A 27,841-nucleotide genomic window follows, 5' to 3' on the forward strand; every position below is an offset into this window, starting at 1 on the left:
AATCAAATTGCAGTAGATCCCTGGGATCAAGAGAAAACTGCATTCACATGTCCATCTGAAGTATTTGCATACAGAAGGATGCCATTTGGTTTGTGCAATGCACCTACAACCTTTCAAAGGTGCATGCTCTCAATTTTCTCTGATATGGTGGAAAAATTTCTGAAAGTCTTCATGGATGACTTTTCAGTATTTGGAGACTCATTCAGCTCCTGTCTTGACCATCTAGCACTTGTTCTAAAGAGGTGCCAAGAGACTAACCTGGTTTTAAACTGGGAGAAATGTCACTTTATGGTGACTGAAGAAATTGTCCTTGGGCACAAAATTTTGAACAAAGGAATAGAAGTGGATCAAGCTAAGGTAGAGGTAATTGAAAAATTACCACCACCTGCCAATGTTAAGGCAATCAGAAGCTTTCTGGGGCATGCAGAATTTTATAGGAGGTTTATAAAGGATTTTTCAAAAATCGCCAAACCTCTGAGTAATCTGCTAGCTGCTATAACACCCCGAGTTTTTGAAAAACTAAATAAGTAGTTATTTATAATTTATTATTTTATTTAAAGAAAATTATTCTTTTAAAAGTAATTAAATTAAATTTTATAATACTTTAAATTTAAAATCTATTAAAATTTTTAAATAATTTTTATTAACATAAAATATTTTTTTTAAAAAAATAAAGATAAATTATTATTATTATTATTATTATTATTATTATTATTATTATTATTATTATTATTATTATTATTATTATTATTATTATTAATGACCGAAGCCATTAATAAAGTAAAGTTAAGAAAAGCCAACACATGGCTTATGCATGCATACATGTATATTATAAAACCAATGATATTCCTTCTATGACACATATTTGTTTATATATATATATAAACTAACGATACCTAAGCTTCCTAATCTTCATTAATCATCATCTTCAGAATCTCATTTCTCCCTTTTAGCGTTAAGAAAGAAAAGAAAGCACCGAGAGAGAAAGAAAACCGTGAGAGAGAATGAGAGAAACTATGGCACCGTAAAACTTCTGGTTTCGATTTCTTGAGATTCGTAACTCCAATTAAAAATTCAGTTCGGTAGAAATATTCGTATCTTTCTCCTCTACACATTGGTGTTATTTTTGTCCGGTAGAAGTTGACGGTGATGTAATTCCTCTTTCCCTTAAGTTCGGTCAATTGGAGTTTTAGAAGGTACAGATGATTTCTGACGTTTTCTTCTTCAGCAACTCGGTCAGAAAGCTTCTCCAAAGCTATCGTTGATTTTGATTTCATACGAAGGTAGGGGGTTTGTTTTTAAAGTTAATTTTTTTAATTTAAGAGTGCCTATAAAACTTATTGAATAATTGCAAATAATTTACGAGTATCTAATATTACTAATTGATGTGAATTTGTTGAATTGTGATTGTGAATGGTGTTTAATTGGTGTTGTTTGTTAAACTGAGATATTAATTGATTTTGGATTGAGGCTGTAAATGTTGCTGGAATTTCTAGTCATGTTAATTTCTTAGCTTGATTGATGATTGAGATTTGTTTGATAATAGTAAGTACTGTTGCAATGATTTGAGAATTGTTGAGAGAATGAAGGAGCCCGTAAGAGTGGTGAATTAGAATATTAAGGGAGGTCCTGTTCAAGTTTTTATAAAGATATACAAAAAGGTGATTTTGATTTGAAAATTTGACTTATAAGCTTATTTTGAGAAATGTTTCTATGTTGAGAAAATAGTAGGTTTATATATTTACACATATAAAAAAATAATTTTATATTAAAAGGTTTGATTTATATTTCTAAAGTAAGGAATACTTGCATTTAAAATTGTTGGAAAGAGATTGAGAAAGCGTTGGGTGATTTATTAGTAACGAATGGAGAATTGAAAATTGTAACACCCTACCACACTAAGCTTTACGCTTAAGTCGTAAAGCAGAGGTGGTGTGGTATTACGACCTCTAAAATAAAATGTATATTTATAATAGCAGAAGAATTATAATATGCTAGGAGCCTTGAAGAATAGAGGAAATAAAAATCGCGAATATAAAAGCGCAACACTCGAGAAATGAGTTAACTTGCATGCTAAGAAAGCTACAGCTGTCAAGTGTAAAGAAACCCAAAACAAGAACAGAGAGTCAAAGATACAAAATAACAAGCTCCTGACTCAGCCTGCGAAGTCAAGACTGGCCGGAGAATATACATACATATATACATATATATACATATCCAAAACCCAAATGTACATAAACAAAATTCTGCCTCTCCATACACCTCTAGGAGGATCAAAAAGAATAAGTTATGTGGAGAGAAAGCTAAGTACATATATATACATCATAACATAACAAAATAACCCAGTAACCACTCCGCTTCAAGAGTCCAGACGCCTAACGAGATGCCTCTCGACCTGCATCTGAAAAACAACAACATAGTATGGAATGAGAACCAGAGGTTCTCAGTATGGTAAAGGTGCCACACACATAATATATAAGGTCCTGGGAATGCCAGAGGCAATCCTAGAACGCCGACACTCAGTTTATAGAGCTTAAAGTATTAAATAGAAGCCATATAAGGTGGTTTTCTAAGAATATGTAAACCTGATTTAACTTAATCTTAAACCTAAATCTCATATTGCCATTCCTCCAAACCTCCATCTCCATCAGGATTTCACAAACAAACAAACAGATAAAGCAAGCACATGAAGGTTACAAGTACTGCAAGTAACAAATATACATTTAGCATGGCAGATACATTCAGGCACACCCAGTTAATGCACAAGCAAGTAGTTCAAATAGTATGCATATGATGCATGCCTGTCCTATGGCTGATGAGGCTCATCTGTCGGTTATCCAGCCAACCCGACAAGTCTGAATTGTCCTTAGACTGTCCCCCGACGTGCATCCCCAAGAGTCTATGCATAGCTTTATCTCAAATAATCAATATTGCTCAATGGGGGTAACATTCCCGGGAATTTATATAGTGCCCGGTCACACTTACGTCGTAGGGTCAACAGAGTATCGAGTTTTCTACCTGGTACACGTGGTGGCAAGCCACGGCACTTTATCCAGGGAACCTCGTATCTCAGATTATTCAAATTCATAAGCCATATAAATAATTCAATTATAATTCATTAACATCCACATCATTCTCAATTGCATCTCATTCATCATCATACGTTAAACATATTCAATCCTTATCCTTCGATATCACACCTCTCATTTCGTCCATCAATAGTTCCAATTCAAAATATAATTCATTCTTTTCTAAGAATCAAACTTCAAACTTAAAACATACTTATTTTCTTAATAACTCTAATTCAAACCATATAATCTTTGAATCTAAATCTTTTTAGATAATCATATAAACAAAATCTCTAATTTTTATAAAATTTTGGCAGCACCTCCTCTAAAACTCGGACTTTGCCACCCTTTTCGGGTCCAAACCTGCTTTCTTTTCAATTCAACACACCCTTCCTCATCATCATAACAGTCACCACAATAAATCTACCTCAGATCAACAATTATACTCATACAATATTCAAATCCAACAACCAAAAATTCAACTAAGGATCATAGTTCACTAATCCTAGGCTTCTAACACAAGATACCTCAAATCAACAATTCACCAAATTATTAATTAATCAACAAGCACCAAACTAACCATGTTCATCAATAATAACATTCACCATCCAAAATTAATAACTAATTATCCAATAAACTTCAACCAAATATATTCATCGAAAAATTACTAAACATTAAACATACACCCGCATTCCAACTTATCCTATGGTCACCTAGCCTAAGTTTTCACAGAACATTATATATTAAATGCAAGAAACCTAAACCATACCTTAGCCGATTCCCAAGTATTATTCCAAGACAATTTTCCTAAAAGAACACAGCCCTTAAAACTTCAACTAATCCGCTTCCTCCAAGTTCCAGTATTCACAATTTCAAGCTCCAATTATTTATTCACAACCTAATACACATTCATAACACATATATATCCAATTTAATACTCAAAGCTCAAATTCAATGAAATTAAAATAAAATTATCGTATTCTCACCTTACCCAAGCTTCACATAAGCAAGAGTAAACGTTTTCCTCAAGCTAATTGGATCCTAAAACATCATAAATCAAGGAAATTCAACATTCCCACTTAAAATTCGAAAATTGGGAGAAGAGAAGGCTGAGAGTGATTAAACAAGTTACCTATGAAATTGTTCCGATAGAAATGTAGAGCTCGACGCGGTGGACGCGTGGCCGCAAACGGAGCGGCAATCGGAGCTCGGACGGAGAAGTTACGGCGAATTGAAATTTGCCGCAAGGGTTTCGGCGTTGCTTTCTCTCCCTGGAGCTTTCATGTCGCTGAAGCCAAAATGGAGAAGAAAGGAACGTGGGCTCATTTAAAGTGTGGGTCCGGTTGGACCGGTAGCCCGGTTCGGGTTCGGTTCAACCGGTTCGACCCGTTCGGTCCAATTTTGGACCGATTTTTTTGAAATTGGTGTCAAAATTCTCGTTTCGATGAGCTCTATCCTAATTTGGTATAATATTTACATTTATAATCCTTCTTATTAAAAACTAATTTATTGACTAATTATCTACTAATTTAACCGGGGTTTACATCCTACCCACCTAATAAAGAATTTTGCCCTCAAAATTCAAATCTAGTTACCTGAAAAGAGATGTGGATAGTCTTTTTGCATATCTGATTTGAGTTCCCATGTGTGTTCTTCAATACCAGCTTGACTCCAAGCTACTTTTACCAATGATACTTCTCTTCCTCGTAATCGTTTAACACTAGTGTCATCAATTCTTACCGGAATTACTGGAAGTGTTAGATCTTCTCTCACTTGGATTGGTTCTGGTTCTAGAACATGACTTGCATCAGGAGTATACTTCCGAAGCTGTGATACATGAAATACATCGTGCAAATTCGAAAGGTACGGCGGTAAGGCAATTCTATAAGCCACTGGTCCAATCCTCTTCAGAATCTCAAATGGTCCAATATAACGGGGATTTAGTTTCTTAGTCTTAATAGATCTTCCTACTCCAGTGGTTGGTGTAACTTTCAGAAAGACATGTTCTCCTTCTTCGAATTCCAAAGGCTTTCGCCTTTGATCAGCATAGCTCTTCTGGCGGCTTTGGGCTATAAGCATTCGACTACGAATCTTCTTTATCTGTTCAGTAGTTTCAGCTATCATCTCAGGCCCTAACAAACTTCTTTCTCCAGTTTCATACCAACACAATGGAGATTGACATTTTCTGCCATACAGAGCCTCATATGGAGCCATTCCAATGCTCGCATGATAGCTATTATTATAAGCAAATTCTATTAATGGCATATACCGATCCCAGCTCGCTGGCTGGTCCAAAACACAAGCCCTTAGCATATCCTCCAAGGTCTGAATAGTTCTCTCTGACTGACCATCTGTCTGAGGGTGATATGCAGTACTCAAGCTTAATTGAGTCCCAAATACACGCTGAAAAGCTCCCCAGAACCTTGATGTGAAACGAGGATCTCTATCAGATATGATAGTAGAAGGCACGCCATACAACCTGACAATCTCTTTAATATACATTCGAGCCAATTCCTCCATTGTGCAACTTATTCGGATAGAAAGAAAGTGAGCTGATTTTGTTAGTCGATCCACAACCACCCAAATAGCGTCACAACCAGATCGGGTTTTAGGCAAACCTATCACAAAATCCATTGCGATACTCTCCCATTTCCACTGTGGAATCTCCAAAGGCTGAAGGGTTCCTGATGGTCTCTGATGCTCAATCTTAACCTTCTGACACGTTAAACATTTAGATACATGCAATGCCACATCATTCTTCATCCCTGGCCACCAGAACATTGCTTTCAGATCCTGATACATTTTAGTACTCCCTGGATGAATTGAGAACCCACTCTTATGAGCTTCCTTCAAGATACTTTGTCGCAGGTCTCCAACATTAGGCACAATAATCCGGTTCTTGAACCTCCATAAACCATCCTGGCCTTCTGACACTCTCCACTGTTTTCCCTGTTCAACTGCCGGTAATACTTTACGTAATGCTTCACTGTCTTGATGAGCCTTCAGAAGTTCTGATTTAAAGTCACTTGAAATCTGCAACTGACTCAAACACAAAATTCCAGATTCTTCTCTAATTCCTAAATTCAAACCTTGAAATGCCTTCAGTAACTCTTCCTCCTGTAGCATCATCCAAGCTGCATATAAAGATTTCCGACTCAAGGCGTCCGCTACAACATTCGCTTTTCCTGGATGATAATTCAATTCAAAATCATAATCTTTCAGAAGCTCCATCCATCTCCTCTGACGCATATTCAACTCTTTCTGCTCAAAAAGATACTTCAAACTCTTATGGTCTGAGAAAACATGAAACCTAACGCCATAGAGGTAGTGCCTCCAGATCTTTAAAGCAAACACAACAGCAGCAAGTTCTAAATCATGTGTCGGATAGTTCATCTCATGCGGCCTTAATTGCCGTGAGGCGTATGCTACAACATTCTGGTGCTGCATTAGAACACACCCCAAACCTTTCAGAGATGCATCACAGTACACTTCAAATGGTTCACTTAGTTCAGGTAACACCAATACAGGTGCAGTAGTCAACCTGTGCTTTAATGCTTGGAAGCTCTCTTCACATTCTGGAGTCCAGACAAAAGACGTATCCTTCCTAGTCAATTTAGTTAAAGGTAAGGCGAGCTGTGAAAATCCCTTAATGAATCTACGATAATACCCCGCCAAACCTAGGAAACTCCTTATCTCTATCACTGAAGTTGGTCGCTCCCAATTCATCACTGCTTCTACCTTAGCAGGATCCACAGCTATTCCCTGCTTACTCACCACGTGGCCGAGAAACTTCACCTCACTCTTCCAGAACTCACATTTAGATAACTTAGCATATAACTTCCTGTCTCTCAGAATTTGCAGCACAGTTCTTAAGTGTTCAGCATGTTCCTCTTCAGACTTAGAATAAACAAGAATGTCATCAATGAAGACAATGACAAACTTGTCCAGATACGGTCGGAAAATCCTGTTCATATAATCCATAAATACTGCCGGGGCATTAGTTAACCCAAAAGACATTACTGTATATTCATAATGACCATAACGCGTCCTGAAAGCAGTCTTCGGAATATCCTCATCTCTAACCCTTATCTGATGATATCCGGATCGCAGATCAATCTTAGAAAACACACCGGCTCCCTGTAACTGATCCATTAGATCATCGATTCTAGGCAACGGATATTTGTTCTTCACAGTGATCTTATTCAACTGCCGATAGTCGACACACAAACGCATACTCCCATCCTTCTTCTTTATTAGTAACACTGGTGCTCCCCACGGAGAAACACTTGGTCGGATGAAATGCTTACCCAACAAATCTTCCAGCTGAGCTTTCAATTCAGCCATTTCTAAAGGTGACATCCTATAAGGAGTAATCGAAATTGGACCGGATCCAGGTACCAACTCGATTGCAAATTCAACCTCTCGGTTAGGTGGGAATTCATTAATATCATCCGGAAACACATCTGAAAATTCACATACAACCGGAATCTGCTCTAAACTCTGATCATCACCTGATACTCCCGCAGTTAATAACATAATACCCTGACATTCAGTTCCTGAACAGTTTACTATCATAGAATTCAAATAGTAACTATTCACCACAACCGGTGCTTCTGACCCTTCCGGCATAAACTGTACTAACTTCTCAGAACAATCAAGCAAAACATGATTCTTGGATAACCAATCCAATCCCAAAATGAGATCAAGACCAGTCATAGGCAAACAAATCAAATCATGCACAAATTCACGCTGTTGTACTCGAAAGGAAACTTGTGGACATCCTATCCTAGTCACCATAGCTTCATGAGTAGCATTATATACTTTCAAATCATAACCTAAAACCACCATTCTCAATCCTAATTCATGGGCCTTTTCAAATGCAATAAATGAATGACTTGCTCCTGAATCAAATAAAGCATTTAAGATTTTACCAGCCATTTCACAATTACCTCTAATCAGTGTCTCAGATCCCTCAGCACCAACGGTAGAAGTGGTGTATACTCTCCCCGGCTGCTGCACCCTACCAGTCTCATACTTCTTCTTCTCTGGGCAATTACTGGCTATATGCCCAGGCTGTCCACAGGAATAGCATACTCCAAGTCCTAGTCTGCACGGAACTCCAGGATGATACTTTCCGCACCTCTGACAATTCAGATCCTGCTGTGGCTGCTTCCCAAATCTTCTTCCCTGATTAACATTGGTATTCAGCCTTCTGTAATTACCTTGACCCTGAGTCTGCTGCGGAATAGAGCCTCCACGCTTGAAATTCCTACCTCTCGGAGCAAAGTTCCTTCCTGAAGGTCTCTGAAAAGGCACCCTCAAACTTCCTTTCTCTGCTGCCGCCTTCCTCACACAATCCTCAGCCACCCTACACTTATTCACCAATTCAGAAAACACCCTGATCTCCATTGGGGCAACGAAGCTCAGAATATCACTCCGAAGACCTCCTTCATATTTAATACACTTCCATTCAGAAAAATCTTCAGGCGCACCTTGACAGATACGAGAAAAGCGACACAACTCCTCAAACTTACTAGTATACTCAGCAACAGTCATCTGTCCTTGTTTTAACTGCATTAATTCAAGTTCCTTGGCATTTCTGACTGAATTAGGAAAGTATTTCTTATAGAACTCTGTCCGAAAAACCTCCCAAGGAATCGCAGCACCATCAGGCTGCAGGATACGTCGTGTCCCCTGCCACCAATACTGAGCTTCACCTTGCAACAGATAGGTTCCAAATTCAACCCATTGCTCTTCAGGAACCTGTTGTGCCTGTAACGCCCTTTCCATAGCCTGAATCCAATTATCTGCATCAGTGGGATTTGAGGTTCCCCTGAAGGTTGGAGGATGAACTTTTAGAAATGTAGCAAGTGTCATAGGACCATCCTCATCATTATTATTTCCATGATAGCCCTGATTTATCTGATTACCCAGTGCCTCAGCTGTCGCCTGCATAGCTGCAGCCATATTTCCCAGGGCAGCCATAAAGTCTACTGGATCAGTCCCTATGGGGGCAGGAGTAACGGTGCCTGTCCTACCTCTACCTCGCCCGCCACCGCGTCCGCGAGTTGACATCTGGTCCCTATATACACCAAACAAGTGATATTAAGTTGATCAGTCTCAATATCGCAGGTCTAATGCTTTAAGTTCCAAATGCATGCTCACAAACGTTTATGCCATATATATCAGTTAGATATCCTAATAGCACATAAACACATATACAGAGAATGCACAGAAGTACAATCAGTCCGTCTTTCAGGCTCTATAGGAACGAACTGCTCTGATACCATAATGTAACACCCTACCACACTAAGCTTTACGCTTAAGTCGTAAAGCAGAGGTGGTGTGGTATTACGACCTCTAAAATAAAATGTATATTTATAATAGCAGAAGAATTATAATATGCTAGGAGCCTTGAAGAATAGAGGAAATAAAAATCGCGAATATAAAAGCGCAACACTTGAGAAATGAGTTAACTTGCATGCTAAGAAAGCTACAGCTGTCAAGTGTAAAGAAACCCAAAACAAGAACAGAGAGTCAAAGATACAAAATAACAAGCTCCTGACTCAGCCTGCGAAGTCAAGACTGGCCGGAGAATATACATACATATATACATATATATACATATCCAAAACCCAAATGTACATAAACAAAATTCTGCCTCTCCATACACCTCTAGGAGGATCAAAAAGAATAAGTTATGTGGAGAGAAAGCTAAGTACATATATATACATCATAACATAACAAAATAACCCAGTAACCACTCCGCTTCAAGAGTCCAGACGCCTAACGAGATGCCTCTCGACCTGCATCTGAAAAACAACAACATAGTATGGAATGAGAACCAGAGGTTCTCAGTATGGTAAAGGTGCCACACACATAATATATAAGGTCCTGGGAATGCCAGAGGCAATCCTAGAACGCCGACACTCAGTTTATAGAGCTTAAAGTATTAAATAGAAGCCATAGAAGGTGGTTTTCTAAGAATATGTAAACCTGATTTAACTTAATCTTAAACCTAAATCTCATATTGCCATTCCTCCAAACCTCCATCTCCATCAGGATTTCACAAACAAACAAACAGATAAAGCAAGCACATGAAGGTTACAAGTACTGCAAGTAACAAATATACATTTAGCATGGCAGATACATTCAGGCACACCCAGTTAATGCACAAGCAAGTAGTTCAAATAGTATGCATATGATGCATGCCTGTCCTATGGCTGATGAGGCTCATCTGTCGGTTATCCAGCCAACCCGACAAGTCTGAATTGTCCTTAGACTGTCCCCCGACGTGCATCCCCAAGAGTCTATGCATAGCTTTATCTCAAATAATCAATATTGCTCAATGGGGGTAACATTCCCGGGAATTTATATAGTGCCCGGTCACACTTACGTCGTAGGGTCAACAGAGTATCGAGTTTTCTACCTGGTACACGTGGTGGCAAGCCACGGCACTTTATCCAGGGAACCTCGTATCTCAGATTATTCAAATTCATAAGCCATATAAATAATTCAATTATAATTCATTAACATCCACATCATTCTCAATTGCATCTCATTCATCATCATACGTTAAACATATTCAATCCTTATCCTTCGATATCACACCTCTCATTTCGTCCATCAATAGTTCCAATTCAAAATATAATTCATTCTTTTCTAAGAATCAAACTTCAAACTTAAAACATACTTATTTTCTTAATAACTCTAATTCAAACCATATAATCTTTGAATCTAAATCTTTTTAGATAATCATATAAACAAAATCTCTAATTTTTATAAAATTTTGGCAGCACCTCCTCTAAAACTCGGACTTTGCCACCCTTTTCGGGTCCAAACCTGCTTTCTTTTCAATTCAACACACCCTTCCTCATCATCATAACAGTCACCACAATAAATCTACCTCAGATCAACAATTATACTCATACAATATTCAAATCCAACAACCAAAAATTCAACTAAGGATCATAGTTCACTAATCCTAGGCTTCTAACACAAGATACCTCAAATCAACAATTCACCAAATTATTAATTAATCAACAAGCACCAAACTAACCATGTTCATCAATAATAACATTCACCATCCAAAATTAATAACTAATTATCCAATAAACTTCAACCAAATATATTCATCGAAAAATTACTAAACATTAAACATACACCCGCATTCCAACTTATCCTATGGTCACCTAGCCTAAGTTTTCACAGAACATTATATATTAAATGCAAGAAACCTAAACCATACCTTAGCCGATTCCCAAGTATTATTCCAAGACAATTTTCCTAAAAGAACACAGCCCTTAAAACTTCAACTAATCCGCTTCCTCCAAGTTCCAGTATTCACAATTTCAAGCTCCAATTATTTATTCACAACCTAATACACATTCATAACACATATATATCCAATTTAATACTCAAAGCTCAAATTCAATGAAATTAAAATAAAATTATCGTATTCTCACCTTACCCAAGCTTCACATAAGCAAGAGTAAACGTTTTCCTCAAGCTAATTGGATCCTAAAACATCATAAATCAAGGAAATTCAACATTCCCACTTAAAATTCGAAAATTGGGAGAAGAGAAGGCTGAGAGTGATTAAACAAGTTACCTATGAAATTGTTCCGATAGAAATGTAGAGCTCGACGCGGTGGACGCGTGGCCGCAAACGGTGCGGCAATCGGAGCTCGGACGGAGAAGTTACGGCGAATTGAAATTTGCCGCAAGGGTTTCGGCGTTGCTTTCTCTCCCTGGAGCTTTCATGTCGCTGAAGCCAAAATGGAGAAGAAAGGAACGTGGGCTCATTTAAAGTGTGGGTCCGGTTGGACCGGTAGCCCGGTTCGGGTTCGGTTCAACCGGTTCGACCCGTTCGGTCCAATCTTGGACCGATTTTTTTGAAATTGGTGTCAAAATTCTCGTTTCGATGAGCTCTATCCTAATTTGGTATAATATTTACATTTATAATCCTCCTTATTAAAAACTAATTTATTGACTAATTATCTACTAATTTAACTGGGGTTTACAAAAATGATTTGGTAGGGACCTAGAAGGGTGGCATAGTCCGAATTTTAGAGGAAATGCTGCCGAATTTTTATAAACTAAGACTTTATTTAAAGTGTTATTTAAAAGCAAATCTGATTTGAGAATATTGTTTGATTTTGATTTATTACGAAAAGATTAATGTTTTAAACTCAGTCTTTTGAGAATGGATTTTGTTTTATGTTATGTTTTGAGTTCGGTTTGATAAGAAAGAAAAGAAGAAGAACGAAAAGTAAAGAAAAGAGAGATAATTAAAGGAATCTCTGCCACAGGAGAGCAGAGAACAAGGATTTAAAGAATATATTAACTTAAAGAGATTGTCTGCCACAGGAGAGCAGATGTGACATTGTATGGGCCTTAGTCCCAAATGTAAAGTGGGGATGCCCACACACTGAGAACTATTTTCCAGGTGTACGCAGTACGCCTATTGATTTGGAAAGTCACACTGTATGCGGCCTAGCCGTACGACTTAAAGTCACAATGTATGCGGTCTGGCCGTACGACTTATAAGCACACTGTATGTATCTGGAAAGCCATACCTGGGACTTGTGCCTGGGTAATGTCGGGAGCGGGTAGGCAACCGACACATGAGCTCATGGCCTGCGTTAGGGATAGACATGCATCATGTTGTTTGCACATTTGCATTTGATTGCGCTTGCTTGTCTTATTACTTTGTGATTGTACTGTTTGTCTTGTTGTGACTTGCTTGTACATTGAATTGAATCTCTTGCTTGCACTATTTGTTTGTGAGTGTATTAAAGTGATTACGAGTTGACATTTGACTGAGGATTAACTATGTGGCTGAGAGACAGAAAATGTGACTAATTTTATATTTAAGATTTGTTTTGAGTTAAGAGATTTTAAAAGGAGGTAATTAATTATCTAAAGTAGAACCAAGAGTATTTTCAAAGGGTTTGATAAAAATATATTTTTATTGAGTAAAGTTAATTATTTGCACTTTATTTCATTACTTTTACGGCATTCCCATTCCCTACTGAGAACGTGTGGTTTGTTCTCACCCCAAATCTTCCACTCTTTCAGTGACACAGGTTCGGAGATTCAGTAAGAAGCTGCAGACGATTAGTAGATTTCTTGGTGATTCCTGTTGTTTTTATAGAGTTCCCTCGTCCTTGTTGCTTCAGGGTTTTTATTTTATCCAGAGGGATAGGTATTGTATTTGAGTTTTATATTGAATTTAATTGTATAGCATCTATTATTATTAATAATTATGTGATTATTATTATTTGAAGATCTTTTGTTATGTGATTTTAATTACTAAAATCAATTTTCTGAAATTTTCTTAAAAGCTGAAACGCGATATCGAACTAAAGGCTCAATAGTAAATTTATAATAAAGGAAACCAGGTCCGTAACGCCTTACTTTTGGTAAGATCATGACGTCCTAAAAGTTAGGGTGTTACATTATGGTATCAGAGCAGTTCGTTCTTGTTAGAGCCTTGGGAAAGGACTGACTATGCTTCACTGCATACTCTGAGTGTCTATCATGCAGTAGGACTTGTCCTAGTGACAAAAATTTGAGTTTCAGATGCATGATTGTCTATTGATTAATGCTGTTAGTCGACTGTTGCATCTCTCATGATATTAGGTCCAGCCAACTTAATACTAATGATTCATGTATATGGAAACACTAATAGATTATCATAGACAAAATAGAAATAATAGGTTATGCGAATCACGAGGTTTGGGAACGTTAGGAGTTGCGTTCTAAGGGTTGGATTCGTTTACTCTTTATTCGTGCTATATGACTTGGTGTCATCTTTTCTTTTCCTGTTTATTCATTTATTCTTCATCTCCTCCATCCCTTGTTTTAAATCTTTTCAAAACCAGATTTGATTATCCACCTTTATCATTATTTGTATACTTCTTCATAAATCCTTACCCTTCGATCTGATTTTGAGTTTGTTTCGATGCAACGCATAATTCTCAGTATCTACCTTTGTTTTGTATTCCTTTGATTAAACATGAGCTTGTTTATGCCATGAGCAATTTCTAGATGTGACAAGCAAATACGATAGTTTTGCGGGATACAGTTATCACGAAAAATAGACTGTTCTCTTTGTTGAAATGGCCTAAAGGAAATAGATCGCTTGCAGATGGATCTTTTCTGAACTTGTATCCTTGGCATTGCTTATATTCTTCTTCAAGCATCTTGTATCATTTGATCTTGAGCTAGATTTGGGACAATAATCAATCTTTAATTCTTCAAAAGCATTGTCATGAACCTTGGTTATCTATATTTGTGAACCTGGTAATTCAGCTTGAATTTGCTTCAACTTATTCTGCTACCTTTTCTTTTATTATTCATGTCCAAGTTCTTTTCTCAGATTTTTTCTTAGGGTACAATTTAACTCTCTTCCTGACGGATTTTCTATTTTGTGCACTCATGTTTGATTTCGATTCTACTCATCTTTTCAAATTCTTGTAACCATTATCTGTGATGGTCAATCATTTTCTTTTGGATTTTGAATTTCTTTATTCGAACTTGAGCTTATTTGTTAAAATTGCAAGTCTTCGAATTCTAAGTTTAACTTGCATTGAAGCTCTCATAAAACCTCTGCACCATACTACACTTTTTCAATCATTTTCATGCAATATTATTTTCCTTATGTTTAAAAACTGAACATGTTAAATCTTTCTGTTTTCTTTGACATGTTTAAAAAAAAAGAATGCATGAATCTCTTCCATCTTATATCAATTTTCGAGGACGAAAATTTTTATAAGGTGAGTGGGATATAACACCCCGAGTTTTTGAAAAACTAAATAAGTAGTTATTCATAATTTATTATTTTATTTAAAGAAAATTATTTTTTTTAAAGTAATTAAATTAAATTTTATAATACTTTGAATCTAAAATCTATTAAAATTTTTAAATAATTTTTATTAACATGAAATATTTTTTAAAAAAATAAAAATAAATTATTATTATTATTATTATTATTATTATTATTATTATTATTATTATTATTATTATTATTATTATTATTAATGACCGAAGCCATTAAGAAAGTAAAGTTAAGAAAAGCCAACACATGGCTTATGCATGCATACATGTATATTATAAAACCAATGATATTCCTTCCATGACACATATTTGTTTATATATATATAAAAACTAACGACACCTAAGCCTCCTAATCTTCATTAATCATCATCTTCAGCATCTCATTTCTCCCTTTTAGCGTTAAGAAAGAAAAGAAAGAACCGAGAGAGAAAGAAAACCGTGAGAGAGAATGAGAAAAACTATGGCACCGTAAAACTTTTGGTTTCGATTTTTTGAGATTCGTAACTCCAATTAAAAATCTAGTCCGATAGAAATGTTTGTATCTTCCTATTCTACACATTGGCGTTATTTTTGTCCGGTAGAAGTTGACGGTGATGTAATTCCTCTTCCCTTTGAGTTCGGCCAATTGGAGTTCTAGGAGGTACAGATGATTTCTGACGTTTTCTTCTTCAGCAACTCGGTCAAAAAGCTTTTCCAGAGCTATCGTTGATTTTGATTTCATACGAAGGTAGGGGGTTTGTTTTTAAAGTTAATTTTTTTAATTTAAGAGTGCCTATAAAACTTATTGAATAATTGTAAATAATTTACGAGAATCTAATATTACTAATTGATGTGAATTTGTTGAATTGTGGTTGTGAATGGTGTTTAATTGGTGTTGTTTGTTAAACTGAGATATTAATTGATTTTGGATTGAGGCTGTAAATGTTGCTGGAATTTCTAGTCATGTTAATTTCTTAGCTTGATTGATGATTGAGATTTGTTTGATAATAGTAAGTACTGTTGCAATGATTTGAGAATTGTTGAGAGAATGAAGGAGCCCGTAAGAGTGGTGAATTAGAATATTAAGGGAGGTCCTGTTCAAGTTTTTATATAGATATATAAAAAGGTAATTTTGATATGAAAATTTGACTTATAAGCTTATTTTGAAAAATGTTTCTATGTTGAGAAAATAGTAGGTTTATATATTTACACATAAAAAAATGGTTTTATATTAAAAGGTTTGATTTATATTTCTAAATTAAGGAATACTTGGATTTAAAACTGTTGGAAAGAGTTTGAGAAAGCATTGGGTGATTTATTGGTAACGAATGGAGAATTGAAAATGATTTGGTAGGGACCTAGAAGGGTGGCATAGTCCGAATTTTAGAGGAAATGCTGCCGAATTTTTATAAACTAAGACTTTATTTAAAGTGTTATTTAAAAGCAAATCTGATTTGAGAATATTGTTTGATTTCGAGTTTATAAAAAAGAAAGAGAGATAATTAAAGAAAAGAAGAAGAACGAAAAGTAAAGGAAAGAGAGATAATTAAAGGAATCTCTGCCACAGGAGAGCAGAGAACAAGGATTTAAAGAATATATTAACTTAAAGAGATTGTCTGCCACAGGAGAGCAGATGTGACATTGTATGGGCCTTAGTGCCAAATGTAAAGTGGGGATGCCCACACACTGAGAACTGTTTTTCAGGTGTACGCATTATGCTTATTGATTTGGAAAGTCACACTGTATGCGGCCTAGCCGTACGACTTAAAGTCACAATATATGCGGCCTGGTCGTACGACTTATAAACACACTGTATGCATCTAGAAAGCCATACCTGGGACTTGTGCCTGGGTAATGTCGGGAGCGGGTAGGCAATCGACACATGAGCTCATGGCCTGCGTTAGGGATAGACATGCATCATGTTGTTTGCACATTTGCATTTGATTGTGCTTGCTTGTCTTATTACTTTGTGATTGTACTGTTTGTCTTGTTGTGACTTGCTTGTACATTGAATTGAATCTCTTGCTTGCACTATTTATTTGTGAGTGTATTAAAGTGATTACGAGTTGACATTTGACTGAAGATTAACTATGTGGTTGAGAGACAGAAAATGTGACTAGTTTTATATTTAAGATTTGTTTTGAGTTAAGAGATTTTAAAAGGAGGTAATTAATTATCTAAAGTAGAACCAAGAGTATTTTTAAAGGGTTTGATAAAAATATTTTTTTATTGAGTAAAGTTAATTATTTGCACTTTATTTCATTACTTTTACGGCATTCCCATTCCGTACTCAGAACGTGTGGTTTGTTCTCACTCCAAATCTTCCACCCATTCAGTGACACAGGTTCGGAAATTCAGTAAGAAACTGCAGACGATTAGTAGATTTATTTGTGATTCCTGTTGTTTTTATAGAGTTCCCTCGCCCTTGTTGCTTCAGGGTTTTTATTTTATCTAGAGGGATAAGTATTGTATTTGAGTTTTATATTGAATTTAATTGTATAGCATCTATTATTATTAATAATTATGTGATTATTATTATTTGAAGATCTTTTGTTATGTGATTTTAATTACTAAAATCAATTTTCTGAAATTTTCTTAAAAACTGAAACGCGATATCGAACTAAAGGCTTAATAGTAAATTTATAATAAAGGAAACCAGGTCCGTAACGCCTTACTTTTGGTACGATCATGACGTGCTAAAAGTTAGGGTGTTACAGCTGCTGACACACCATTTATCTTTGATAAAAAGTGTCTGTGGGCATTTGAAATTCTTAAAGCTAAGCTGGTCACAGCACCAGTCATCTCTGCACCAGACTGGACATTACCATTTGAATTAATGTGTGATGCCAGTGACCATGCCATTAGTGCAGTGTTGGGACAAAGACATGACAAGCTTCTGCACGTTATTTATTATGCCAGTCGTGTTCTAAATGACGCACTGAAGAACTACACAACCACAGAAAAAGAGTTACTTGCAGTGGTTTACGCCATTGACAAGTTCAGATCTTATTTAGTAGGATCAAAAGTGATTGTGTACACTGACCATGCTGCTCTTAAATATCTACTCACAAAGCAGGATTCAAAACCCAGACTCATAAGATGGGTGTTGCTTCTGCAAGAGTTTGATATAGAAATAAGAGACAGAAAAGGGATAGAGAATCAAGTAGCAGATCACCTGTCCCGAATAGAACAAGTAGAAGGGACGTCCCTCCCTCTTACTGAGATCTCTGAAAACTTTTCGGATGAGCAACTCTTTGCCATCCAGGAAGTGCCATGGTTTGCAGACATTACAAACTACAAGGCAGTGAGGTTCATACCCAAAGAATACAGTAGGCAGCAATCAAAGAAGTTGATCACGGATGCAAAGTACTATCTTTGGGATGAACCATATCTCTTCAAGAGATGTGCAGACGGAGTAATTCGTAGATGTGTGCCTAAAGAAGAAGCACAGAAAATCCTCTGGCACTGCCATGGATCACAGTATGGAGGACATTTTGGAAGTGAGCGAACAGCCACAAGAGTCCTCCAATGTGGCTTCTACTGGCCTACTCTCTATAAAGACTCCCGAGTGTTTGTACTTAATTGTGACAGTTGCCAAAGATCTGGCAACCTGCCTCACAGTTATGCCATGCCTCAACAAGGGATCTTGGAGATTGAGTTGTTTGATGTATGGGGTATTGACTTCATGGGGCCTTTCCCACCATCATACTCAAACACTTATATTCTGGTGGCAGTGAATTATGTATCCAAATGGGTGGAAGCTATTGCAACACCCACTAATGATACTAAGATAGTGCTGAAATTCCTCCAAAAACACATCTTCAGCAGATTTGGTATCCCTAGAGTACTAATCAGTGATGGGGGCACTCATTTCTGCAATAAGTAGCTTTACTCTGCTTTGGTTCGATATGGAGTTAGCCACATGGTGGCCACTCCATATCATTCACAGACAAATGGGCAAGCTGAAGTCTCTAATATAGAACTTAAAAGAATCTTGGAACGAACTGTGATTAACCGTAGAAGGGATTGGGCAAGAAGCTTGGATGATGCTCTATGGGCATACAGAATAGCATTCAAGACTCCTATAGGAACTTCTCCATACCAGCTCGTGTATGGAAAAGCCTGTCACTTGCCAGTGGAACTGGAATATAAGGCCTACTGGGCAACCAGATTCCTAAACCTTGATGCCAAGTTAGCTGGAGAAAAACGATTGCTCCAGTTAAATGAGCTAAAGGAATTTAGACTCAATGCTTTCGAGAATGCAAAAATTTACAAAGAGAAAGCAAAAAGATGGCATGACAAGAAGCTGTCATCCAGAGTCTTTGAGCCAGGGCAGAAAGTTCTGCTGTTTAATTCTAGGCTCAGATTATTCCCCGAAAAATTGAAGTCCCGGTGGAGAGGTCCATATGTGATTACAAGTGTGTCACCATATGGATATGTGGAGCTTCAGGATAATGATTCTAATAAAAAGTTCATTGTTAATGGACAGAGAGTCAAACATTATCTTGAAGGCAATTTTGAGCAAGAATGCTCAAAACTGAGACTTGATTAAAGCTCAGTAATAGTCCAGCTAAAGACAATAAAGAAGCGCTTGCTGGGAGGCAACCTAGCCATTTACAAAGTTTATTTGTTAATTAATTAATTTTTACAGGTATATGTCAATTATCTTCAAGGTAAACTAGCAATTGCTTGAGTTCACAGAGTTACAGAAGGATTCAGAGGATAAGAACAGCAAAAAGAAGCTTACTGGTGCGAAAAAGCTAGTAAGAACTGTTTTGGGCGTTAAACGCCCAAAAGAAGCATCTACTGGGCATTCAACGCCAGAAAGAAGCATCTTCTGGGCATTGAACGCCAGAAAGAAGCACCTTCTGGGCGTTCAACGCTAGATTTACAGCGTCCTGGGCGTTCAAAAAAATGCCCAGTGACAAGGGAGTTCCTGGCGTTCAACGCCAGCTAGAAGCAACAGCTGGGCATTGAACGCCCAGGAGAAGCTACACATGGGAGTTAAACGCCCAAAACATGCAACGTTTGGGCGTTTAACGCCAAGACTGTGGGGAGGAGGTAAATTCATTTTTACTTCACATTTTTTTTCCAATTTCCATATTTCAATTCATGATTTCTTGCATAAACATGTTCCAAACTATCATCCTTCAATTACAAAAAATTTTAATCCTAATTTCTAAAATCCCTTTTTTCAAAAATATCAAATGTATCTTAATTCATAAACACAAATCCTTTTCAAATCCCATCCAACTTCTTTTCAAAATTCTTTTTAAAAAACTCAATCATCTTTCCAAATCTTTTTTTAAAATAAAAATTCAGATTTATCTTTTTCAAATATCTTTCACAACTTTTAATTTTAAATTATATCTTTTTCCTATCTTTTTTATTTTTTACAAATCATATCTTCTATCTTATCTCTCTTCAAAATTTTCGAAAACCCACCCCCTCCCTTTAAATCCACATTCGGCCTCCCTCCTCTCATCCACCATTCAACACTAGCTCTCCTTCAATCCCTCTCCTTTCTTTTCTTTTTTTGCTTGAGGACAAGCAAACCTCTAAGTTTGGTGTGTTTATCCGTGATCTCATACCTACTAAGATCATGGCTCCCAAAGGAAAACAACCCACTTCAAGAGGCAAAAAAGAGAGTATTCCAAAACCACTTTGGAATCAAGGGAAGTTCTTAACCAAAGAACATTCAGACCATTACTACAAAATAATGGGTCTAAGGTCAGTGATCCCGGAAGTCAAATTCGATCTGAAAGAAGATGAATATCCGGAGATCCAAGAGCAAATTCGAAATAGGAACTGGGAAATCCTAGCTAATCCTGAAACAAAAGTGGGAAGAAACATAGTTCAGGAATTCTATGCTAATCTATGGCAAACAGACAGGCAGAGAATATCTGGAATTGCCCTCTATGACTATCGAACCTTGGTCAGAGAAAAAATTGTTCACATCCACCTTGACAAAATCAGGGAGATCTTTAAGCTGCCTCAGCTGAAAGATGACCCAGACTCCTTTAATAGGAGAATGATGAGAATAAACAAGGGCCTGGACAAGATTCTAGAGGATATATGCATCCCTGGAGCCAGGTGGACCACCAGCACCAAGGACGTCCCAAATCAACTCAAGAGAGAAGATCTCAAACCAGTAGCCAGAGGCTGGCTGGACTTTATTGGGCGTTCTATATTGCCCACCAGCAACAGTTCTGAAGTCACCGTTAGAAGAGCAGTGATGATCCACTGCATTATGTTGGGAAAAGAAGTAGAAGTTCATCAGTTAATTTCGTGTGAACTTTACACAATAGCAAACAAGAACTCTAAAGACGCCAAATTGGCTTATCCAAGCTTAATCTCTATGCTATGTAAAGATGCTGGAGTAAAGATGGGAATAACTGAGTATATCTCAGTTGAGCGGCCAATCACCAAAATATCAATGGAAAAACAACAAGTGCAGGATGACCCCATCAAGAGGAGAGCACAGGAATTCCTCCCAGAAATCCCTCAAAATGAATATTAGGAGCATCTTGAAGCATCTGTTACCAAGTTGCAAGAAGCTATGGACCAAATAAAGGAAGAACAGAATAATCAAAATAGCATGCTTTGCAAATTGCTTAGGGAACAAGAAGAGCAAGGGCGTGACTTGAAGGAACTGAAGCGTCAGAAATTATCTCTTGAAGGACCAAGCACCCCACAGACTAGAGGAACATCCACTTTCCAAAATAAAGGTTGTTGAGTTCTAAATTTTAGCTTTAACTCTGTGATAGTTGTTATTATAGGAATTTACCTTAGAAGTTATATAGGAGTAGTAGTAATTAGTATATCTATTTTGATTTTATTTTCAATTAAGTTATAATTTATTTTTCTCATCATCATCAAACATGAATAAAATAGTAGATTTTTAGAATAAAGAGGTAATTTATATTTTTCGAGTTCTTAATAAGGAAAATTCTAATTAATTATATGTGGTGGCAATACTTTTTGTCTTCTGAATGAATGCTTGAACAGTGCATATTTTTTATCTTAAATTTTATGAATGTTAAAAATTGTTGGCTCTAAAGAGTGATGAACAAGAGAAATATTATTGATGATATGAAAAAAATCATGAAATTGATTCTTGAAGCTAGAAAAAGCAGTAAAAAAATACAAGGAATCATTGGATAAAGAAAAAGAAAAAGCCAATAACCCTTAAAACCAAAAGGCAAGGGTGAAAAGGATCCAAGGCTTTGAGCATCAATGGATAGGAGGGCCTAAGGAAGTAAATTCAGGCCTAAGCGGCTAAATCAAGCTGTCCCTAACCATGTGCTTATGGCATGCAGGTCCAAGTGAAAAGCTTGAGACTAAGTGGTTAAAGTCGTGATCCAAAGCAAAAGAGTGTGCTTAAGAACTCTAGACACCTCTAATTGGGGACTTTAGCAAAGCTAAGTCACAATCTGAAAAGGTTCACCCAGTTATGTGTCTGTGGCATTTATGTATCCGGTGGTAATACTGGAAAACAAAGTGCTTAGGGCTACGGCCAAGACTCATAAAGTAGATGTGTTCAAGAATCAACATAATAAATTAGGAGAATCAATAATACTATCTGAATTCTGAGTTCCTATGGATGCCATCCATTCTGAATTTCAAAGGATAAAGTGAGATGCCAAAACTATTCGGAAACAAAAAGCTACTAGTCCCGCTCATTTAATTAGAATCTAAGCTTCACTTAAAACTCTGAGATATTATTGCTTCTTGATTTCTTTTTATCCTATTTTATCTATCTAGTTGCTTGAGGACAAGCAACAGTTTAAGTTTGGTGTTGTGATGAGCGGATATTTTATACGCTTTTTGGGGATAATTTCATGTAGATTTTAGTATGTTTTAGTTAGTTTTTAATAGAATTTTATTAGTTTTTTAAGCAAAAATCATATTTCTGGACTTTACTATGAGTTTGTGTATTTTTCTGTGATTTCAGATATTTTCTGACTGAAATTGAGGGAGCTGAGCAAAAATCTGATTTAGGCTGAAAAAGGACTGGTGATGCTATTGGATTCTGACCTCCCTATACTCAGAATGGATTTTTTGGAGCTACAGGAGTCCAATTGGTGCGCTCTCAATTGGGTTGGAAAGTAGACATCTAGGGCTTTCCAGTAATATATAATAGTCCATACTTTTGGCGAAGATAGATGACATAAACTGGCATTGAACGCCAGTTCCATGTTGCAGTCTGGCATTCAGCGCCAGAAACAGGTTGCAAGTTAGAGTTCAACGCCAGAAACAGGTTACAACCTAGCGTTCAACTCCAGAAACAGCCCAGGCACGTGAAAAGCTTAAGTCTCAGCCCCAGCACACACCAAGTGGGCCCCAGAAGTAGATTTCTGCACTATCCATCTTAGTTTACTCATTTTCTGTAAACCTAGGTTACTAGTTTAGTATTTAAACAACTTTTAGAGACTTATTTTGTATCTCATGACATTTTTAGATTTGAATTTTTATACTCTTTGACGGCATGAGTCTCTAAACTCCATTGTTGGGGGTGAGGAGCTCTGCAGTGTCTCGATGAATTAATGCAATTATTTCTGTTTTCCATTCAAACATGCTTGTTCCTATCTAAGATGTTCATTCGCGCTTCACTATGAAGAAGGTGATGATCCGTGACACTCATCACCTTCCTCAATCCATGAACGTGTGCCTGACAACCACCTCTGTTCTACATCAGATTTAATGAGTATCTCTTAGATTTCTTAATCAGAATCTTCGTCGTATAAGCTAGAATTTATGGCGGCATTCATGAGAATCCGAAAAGTCTAAACCTTGTCCGTGGTATTCCGAGTAGGATTCAATGTTTAAATGGCTGTGACGAGCTTCAAACTCGCGATTGTTGGGCATAGTGACAGACGCAAAAGGATCAATGGATCCTATTCCGACATGATCGAGAACCAACAGAAGATTAGCCGTGCTGTGACAGAGCATTTGGACCATTTTCACTGAGAGAATGGGAAGTAGCCATTGACAATGGTGACGCCCTACATACAGTTTGCCATGGAAAGAGCCTTGCGTGTGTGAAGAGGAGGACAAGAGAAAAGCTGAAATTCAGAGGACAAAGCATCTCCAAAACTCCAACATATTCTCCATTATTGAGTAACAATTACTTATTCCAAACACTTTCACTTTTCACAATTAAATTCAAAGAACCTTATTGGCATCCTGACTAAGATTAATAAGATAACCATAGCTTGCTTCATACCAACAATCTCCGTGGGATCGACCCTTACTCACGTAAGGTATTACTTGGACGACCCAGTGCACTTGCTAGTTAGTTGTGCGGATTGCAAAGGTGTGATTGCAATTTCGTGCACCAGTTCCTTTACTGTGTCAGTTAGACACCTTGGCATCACGGTTACCCGTGTCAGTTAGGCCTCAACATAATAGCATTTTAATGTGCATCACAGTAAGAAACAGTACTATCAGTTAGGCGAACATTCCTGCATTAGCAATCTCAAGCAATCAGTTAGGCGGGCACTTTCGCATTAACAGTTTGGTGCAAGGCCGGTTTAACATATAATTCTCAATTATTTATTTCACTCTTTACTTCCCTTTTTTTTTTCATCTAAGTATCCTTTCCATTCATTAATTCCCACTTTCTTTTCTTTCCATTATGCCTCTACTTCACCTTACAGTTAAGCATACCTCTGCATCACCAAGAAGCTTAAAAGTACCTCCGCATCACCGTGAAACTAGGCGTACCTCCGCATCACCGCTTAGCTTTAAACGTGTCCTAGGAGTAACCTACACACCTTTGTTTAGCTAAGCTCTTACATTCTGAAAATTTGGACATATCGTTTGGGTCTAAATAAAGTTCTACCACATTTGGATTAAAATTGAATCCGATAGCCAACTTAATAAAATCTATTGCCGCACTAAAGAGAATTCAGAAAAAATATAACAAGCAGCTCTGTTTTTGATAAATCTGTAATAAATTCAATTCTAATCCATTGCTTCTAAATTTTGGTGAGGATACATTCAAAACTCCTAAGTTTTAGAATAAATAAATTTCAGATTCATAGCACCTCTTTTGGTTAATTGAATGTCAGTTGGAAGTGCTTCCCTGCTTTTAGTAATTAGTTGTGAATTTTTTGCGAACAGCCCTACTTCCAAGAAACATAACTAACTCTACAAAATAGCTATGGACATGAAATTTGTACTCAATTAAAATAGACTCAGGGCTTGTTTGGGTGAGCTTTTAAGAAAAGATCTTTTTTCGAGTTATCTTTTTTTAAAAGATCTTATAGAGAAGTAAAAGTAATTTTATGTTTGGATATCTCATGTAAACAGGTCTTTTTATCTATCAATTATGTTTAGGTATAAACAATATAAAAGTACTTTTTTGTTTATTTATTACATGAAAAACATCTTTTTTTTAAGGAAACAAGATCTTTTAAAAAAAGATGTAAATTACAGCTTCTCAAAAAAGATCTTTTTTTTATTTTACTAGTGCTTTTACTTTTACTACTAGAAATTTGCCAAATACGTTAAAAAATTAAAAAAAGATCTTTTTCATTAAAAAAGATCTTTTTTTTAAAAAAATAATGGCGCCCAAACATGCACTCACAGATCTTCAAAATACCATTAAAAGAAACTCAAAATAACAAATAAATCAAAAGTTCTAGTGGCTGGAAGTTAATACTGTAGAACCAAAAAACCAGAAAATTCTGCAGCAACGACAGAATTTCAAAAATTCATATCTTCCAAACTACTTAGCCAAATCCTTTAAAATTTTTACAAAGAAATCTTTACTTCTTTGATAAAAAAATAATTTGGATCGAAATTCATGTCTAGATTGCTCCCAATTTTTATTTTAAGCTGCTGCATATTATGCAGAAAATTCTGCATTAGGTAATTTAACAACCCTTTATACCAAATTCTATATTCAAGCCTAATATTTCTTTAAAACCACAATTCTAACTTCATTTTGACTAATCAAAATTACCAAAGTGACTAGCACAACCCCAGGAGTAGAGATTCACTATTTCACCCTTTTCACAAGTTTACATATACTTAATTAACCATATGCTTTTTCTGCACTACCATAAATAGAATTTCTTTCCATAGGAGCTCAACATCAATCATACACATAGTAAATCATCCATCATCATAATTCAAGCACACAATAATTCACCAATCTATAATGAACCATCATTTATCACAAGCACATACAGCAACAAACTTAATATTCTATCTATCATATCCCTTACAGCACCACGAAACAACCCAAAAATCAATTTCATCATATTCAAACATACTCACTATCACCAACAATTCCTAACTTCATCAATTATTCATACAAAGAATCCATAAACCATTTGTAGTTACTCATTTAATTTTATTGGCATTCATAATTTGAAACCTCTGCTTTTAAAAGTAAATCCCCTACCTCAGTTAGTCGAAACCCACAAAGTTAGGCGTGACTCAAACTTCATTCTAACTCGCATCAGCAACAATAGCAGCTCTAACAGTTTCTTGATGGCATCAACACTATCCCCTATGATAGTTCTAGCAGTAAATAGGAAAAATAGAGTAGCAGTACTAAACAGAAAACATTGGTTTCCTTAGTTAGAACAGGAGAAAGACATAGAAATAGGATAGAAGCAGAGCAAGGATTAAAGCTCATGGTCTCAAAAATGGAGAAATTGGAACCGAATCAACAACTTCAATGGCAACTCTATTGACGGGAATAGGTGCAACAACAACGATTCTGACCCCAATTGACAATAGCGGTAGTGGTGGCATCTTCGATGGCGATGGCTAAGGCTCCGATCAGCGACAGGACTTGGCGGCGGTGAACTTTCTTCCTTCCCCTCGTCGATTTCACCTTCTCTCTTGCGCACCTCTGGTTCTTGCGGCGTCGTTCTCTCTCCGCCTCTCCTCTCTGCGACAGCTTCGACCCTCTCTTTTCCCTTCCAGGTGACAGCGACGACGAAGACTGGGCAGGACGCGGCGACTCCCTTCCCCTCCTCTTCTCTTCTTTTTCCCGTTCCCTTCTCCCCTATTTTTCTCATTTCTTTTGTTCTCCCTTTTCTTTTTTTCTGGTGAGGTTGCTGTTTTGTGTGTGTATACGGGGGAAAAAGGGTTGGCGGTGGCGAGTGAATGGTGAAGAAGAGGTGAGCGTAGCTCACTGAGGCGTGAACACGTGTGGGGTATACGTTACGTGTGTGTATTTTAGAAATTGGAGTTAGGATTAGTGAATTAGGAATTAGGGTTTAGAATTGGAAATTTGGGGTTTGAATAGAGTTTTAATTTTAAAACCAAATTTAATCAATATAATTAATTTTAAGAATACTACTTATTTCTCAAATTACAAATTATTTTTAATTGAATACTTCTAATTTAAAGTTATAGATAAGTAAATAAATTTTTTCTTTTAGTTCATAATATTAATAAAAAATTTTAATAAAAAATTTTAATTATTTAATTTAAATTATATACGAAATTCTCTTTTATCTCTAATTACTAAAACTTTAAATTTTAATTAAGTAAAAACCATTAATTTCAGTAGATCAAAAATATCTAATTATAATTGAAATTTATATAAAATCGAATTAATTTAAAATCCGAAATCTCATAACTTTGGTTTATTTATTTTTTAGCAAAGGCAGCTTTCTAAAAATAAAACTATATATAAATATATAAATGATTTATTATTATTTTCTAAAATCTGGGGTCTTATATCCCACCCCACTCATAAAAAATTTTGTCCTAAAAAATTAGTATATTATATAAAACATTATATAGTTTCAACATTTTACCCTTTTAAAACACCTTGTAGAAAAAGTAAAAAGTCTCTACTCATATGGATACATATACAGTCTCATATACTAGGGTTTTCATAAGACATAGAGAAGATAGGATAAAAGTGTGATTGCAAAGCAGAGATTACAAGATAGGCTTGATATCTCAGGGAATTGAAATAAACA

General features: G+C 36.3%; 1 protein-coding gene and 2 long non-coding RNA genes across 3 annotated transcripts; all 3 read right to left on the reverse strand.

The window, feature by feature from the left end:
- Positions 1-2,167: 2,167 nt before the first annotated feature.
- Positions 2,168-4,105, reverse strand: LOC130954301 (uncharacterized). The gene is made up of 3 exons (XR_009076246.1): positions 4,055-4,105; positions 3,838-3,966; positions 2,168-2,401 (listed from the first exon to the last, which is right to left on the reverse strand). It is a non-coding gene; the product is annotated as an uncharacterized LOC130954301 (long non-coding RNA).
- A 3,299-nt stretch (positions 4,106-7,404) lies between these two features.
- Positions 7,405-9,143, reverse strand: LOC130956890 (uncharacterized). The gene is made up of 2 exons (XM_057883834.1): positions 7,548-9,143; positions 7,405-7,428 (listed from the first exon to the last, which is right to left on the reverse strand). The coding sequence occupies exons 1-2, from the start codon at positions 9,141-9,143 to the stop codon at positions 7,405-7,407; spliced, it is 1,620 nt and encodes a 539-aa protein (XP_057739817.1).
- Positions 9,144-9,646: 503 nt separating this feature from the next.
- LOC130954300 (uncharacterized) lies at positions 9,647-11,584 on the reverse strand. The gene is made up of 3 exons (XR_009076245.1): positions 11,534-11,584; positions 11,317-11,445; positions 9,647-9,880 (listed from the first exon to the last, which is right to left on the reverse strand). It is a non-coding gene; the product is annotated as an uncharacterized LOC130954300 (long non-coding RNA).
- Positions 11,585-27,841: the final 16,257 nt, after the last annotated feature.

The sequence above is a fragment of the Arachis stenosperma genome, chromosome 10 (genome assembly GCF_014773155.1).
Source record: "Arachis stenosperma cultivar V10309 chromosome 10, arast.V10309.gnm1.PFL2, whole genome shotgun sequence".
In the NCBI taxonomy this organism is placed as follows: Eukaryota; Viridiplantae; Streptophyta; class Magnoliopsida; order Fabales; family Fabaceae; genus Arachis; species Arachis stenosperma.

Bases quoted from the DNA above. Each gene is read 5' to 3' on its own strand.
- LOC130956890 (XM_057883834.1), bottom strand. From the start codon at position 9,143: ATGTCAACTCGCGGACGCGGTGGCGGGCGAGGTAGAGGTAGGACAGGC. The intron at 7,429-7,547 runs GTATGTGAATTT...TACTCCTTATAG, and splicing joins GTTTAGAGCAGATTCCGGTT to GATGTCACCTTTAGAAATGG.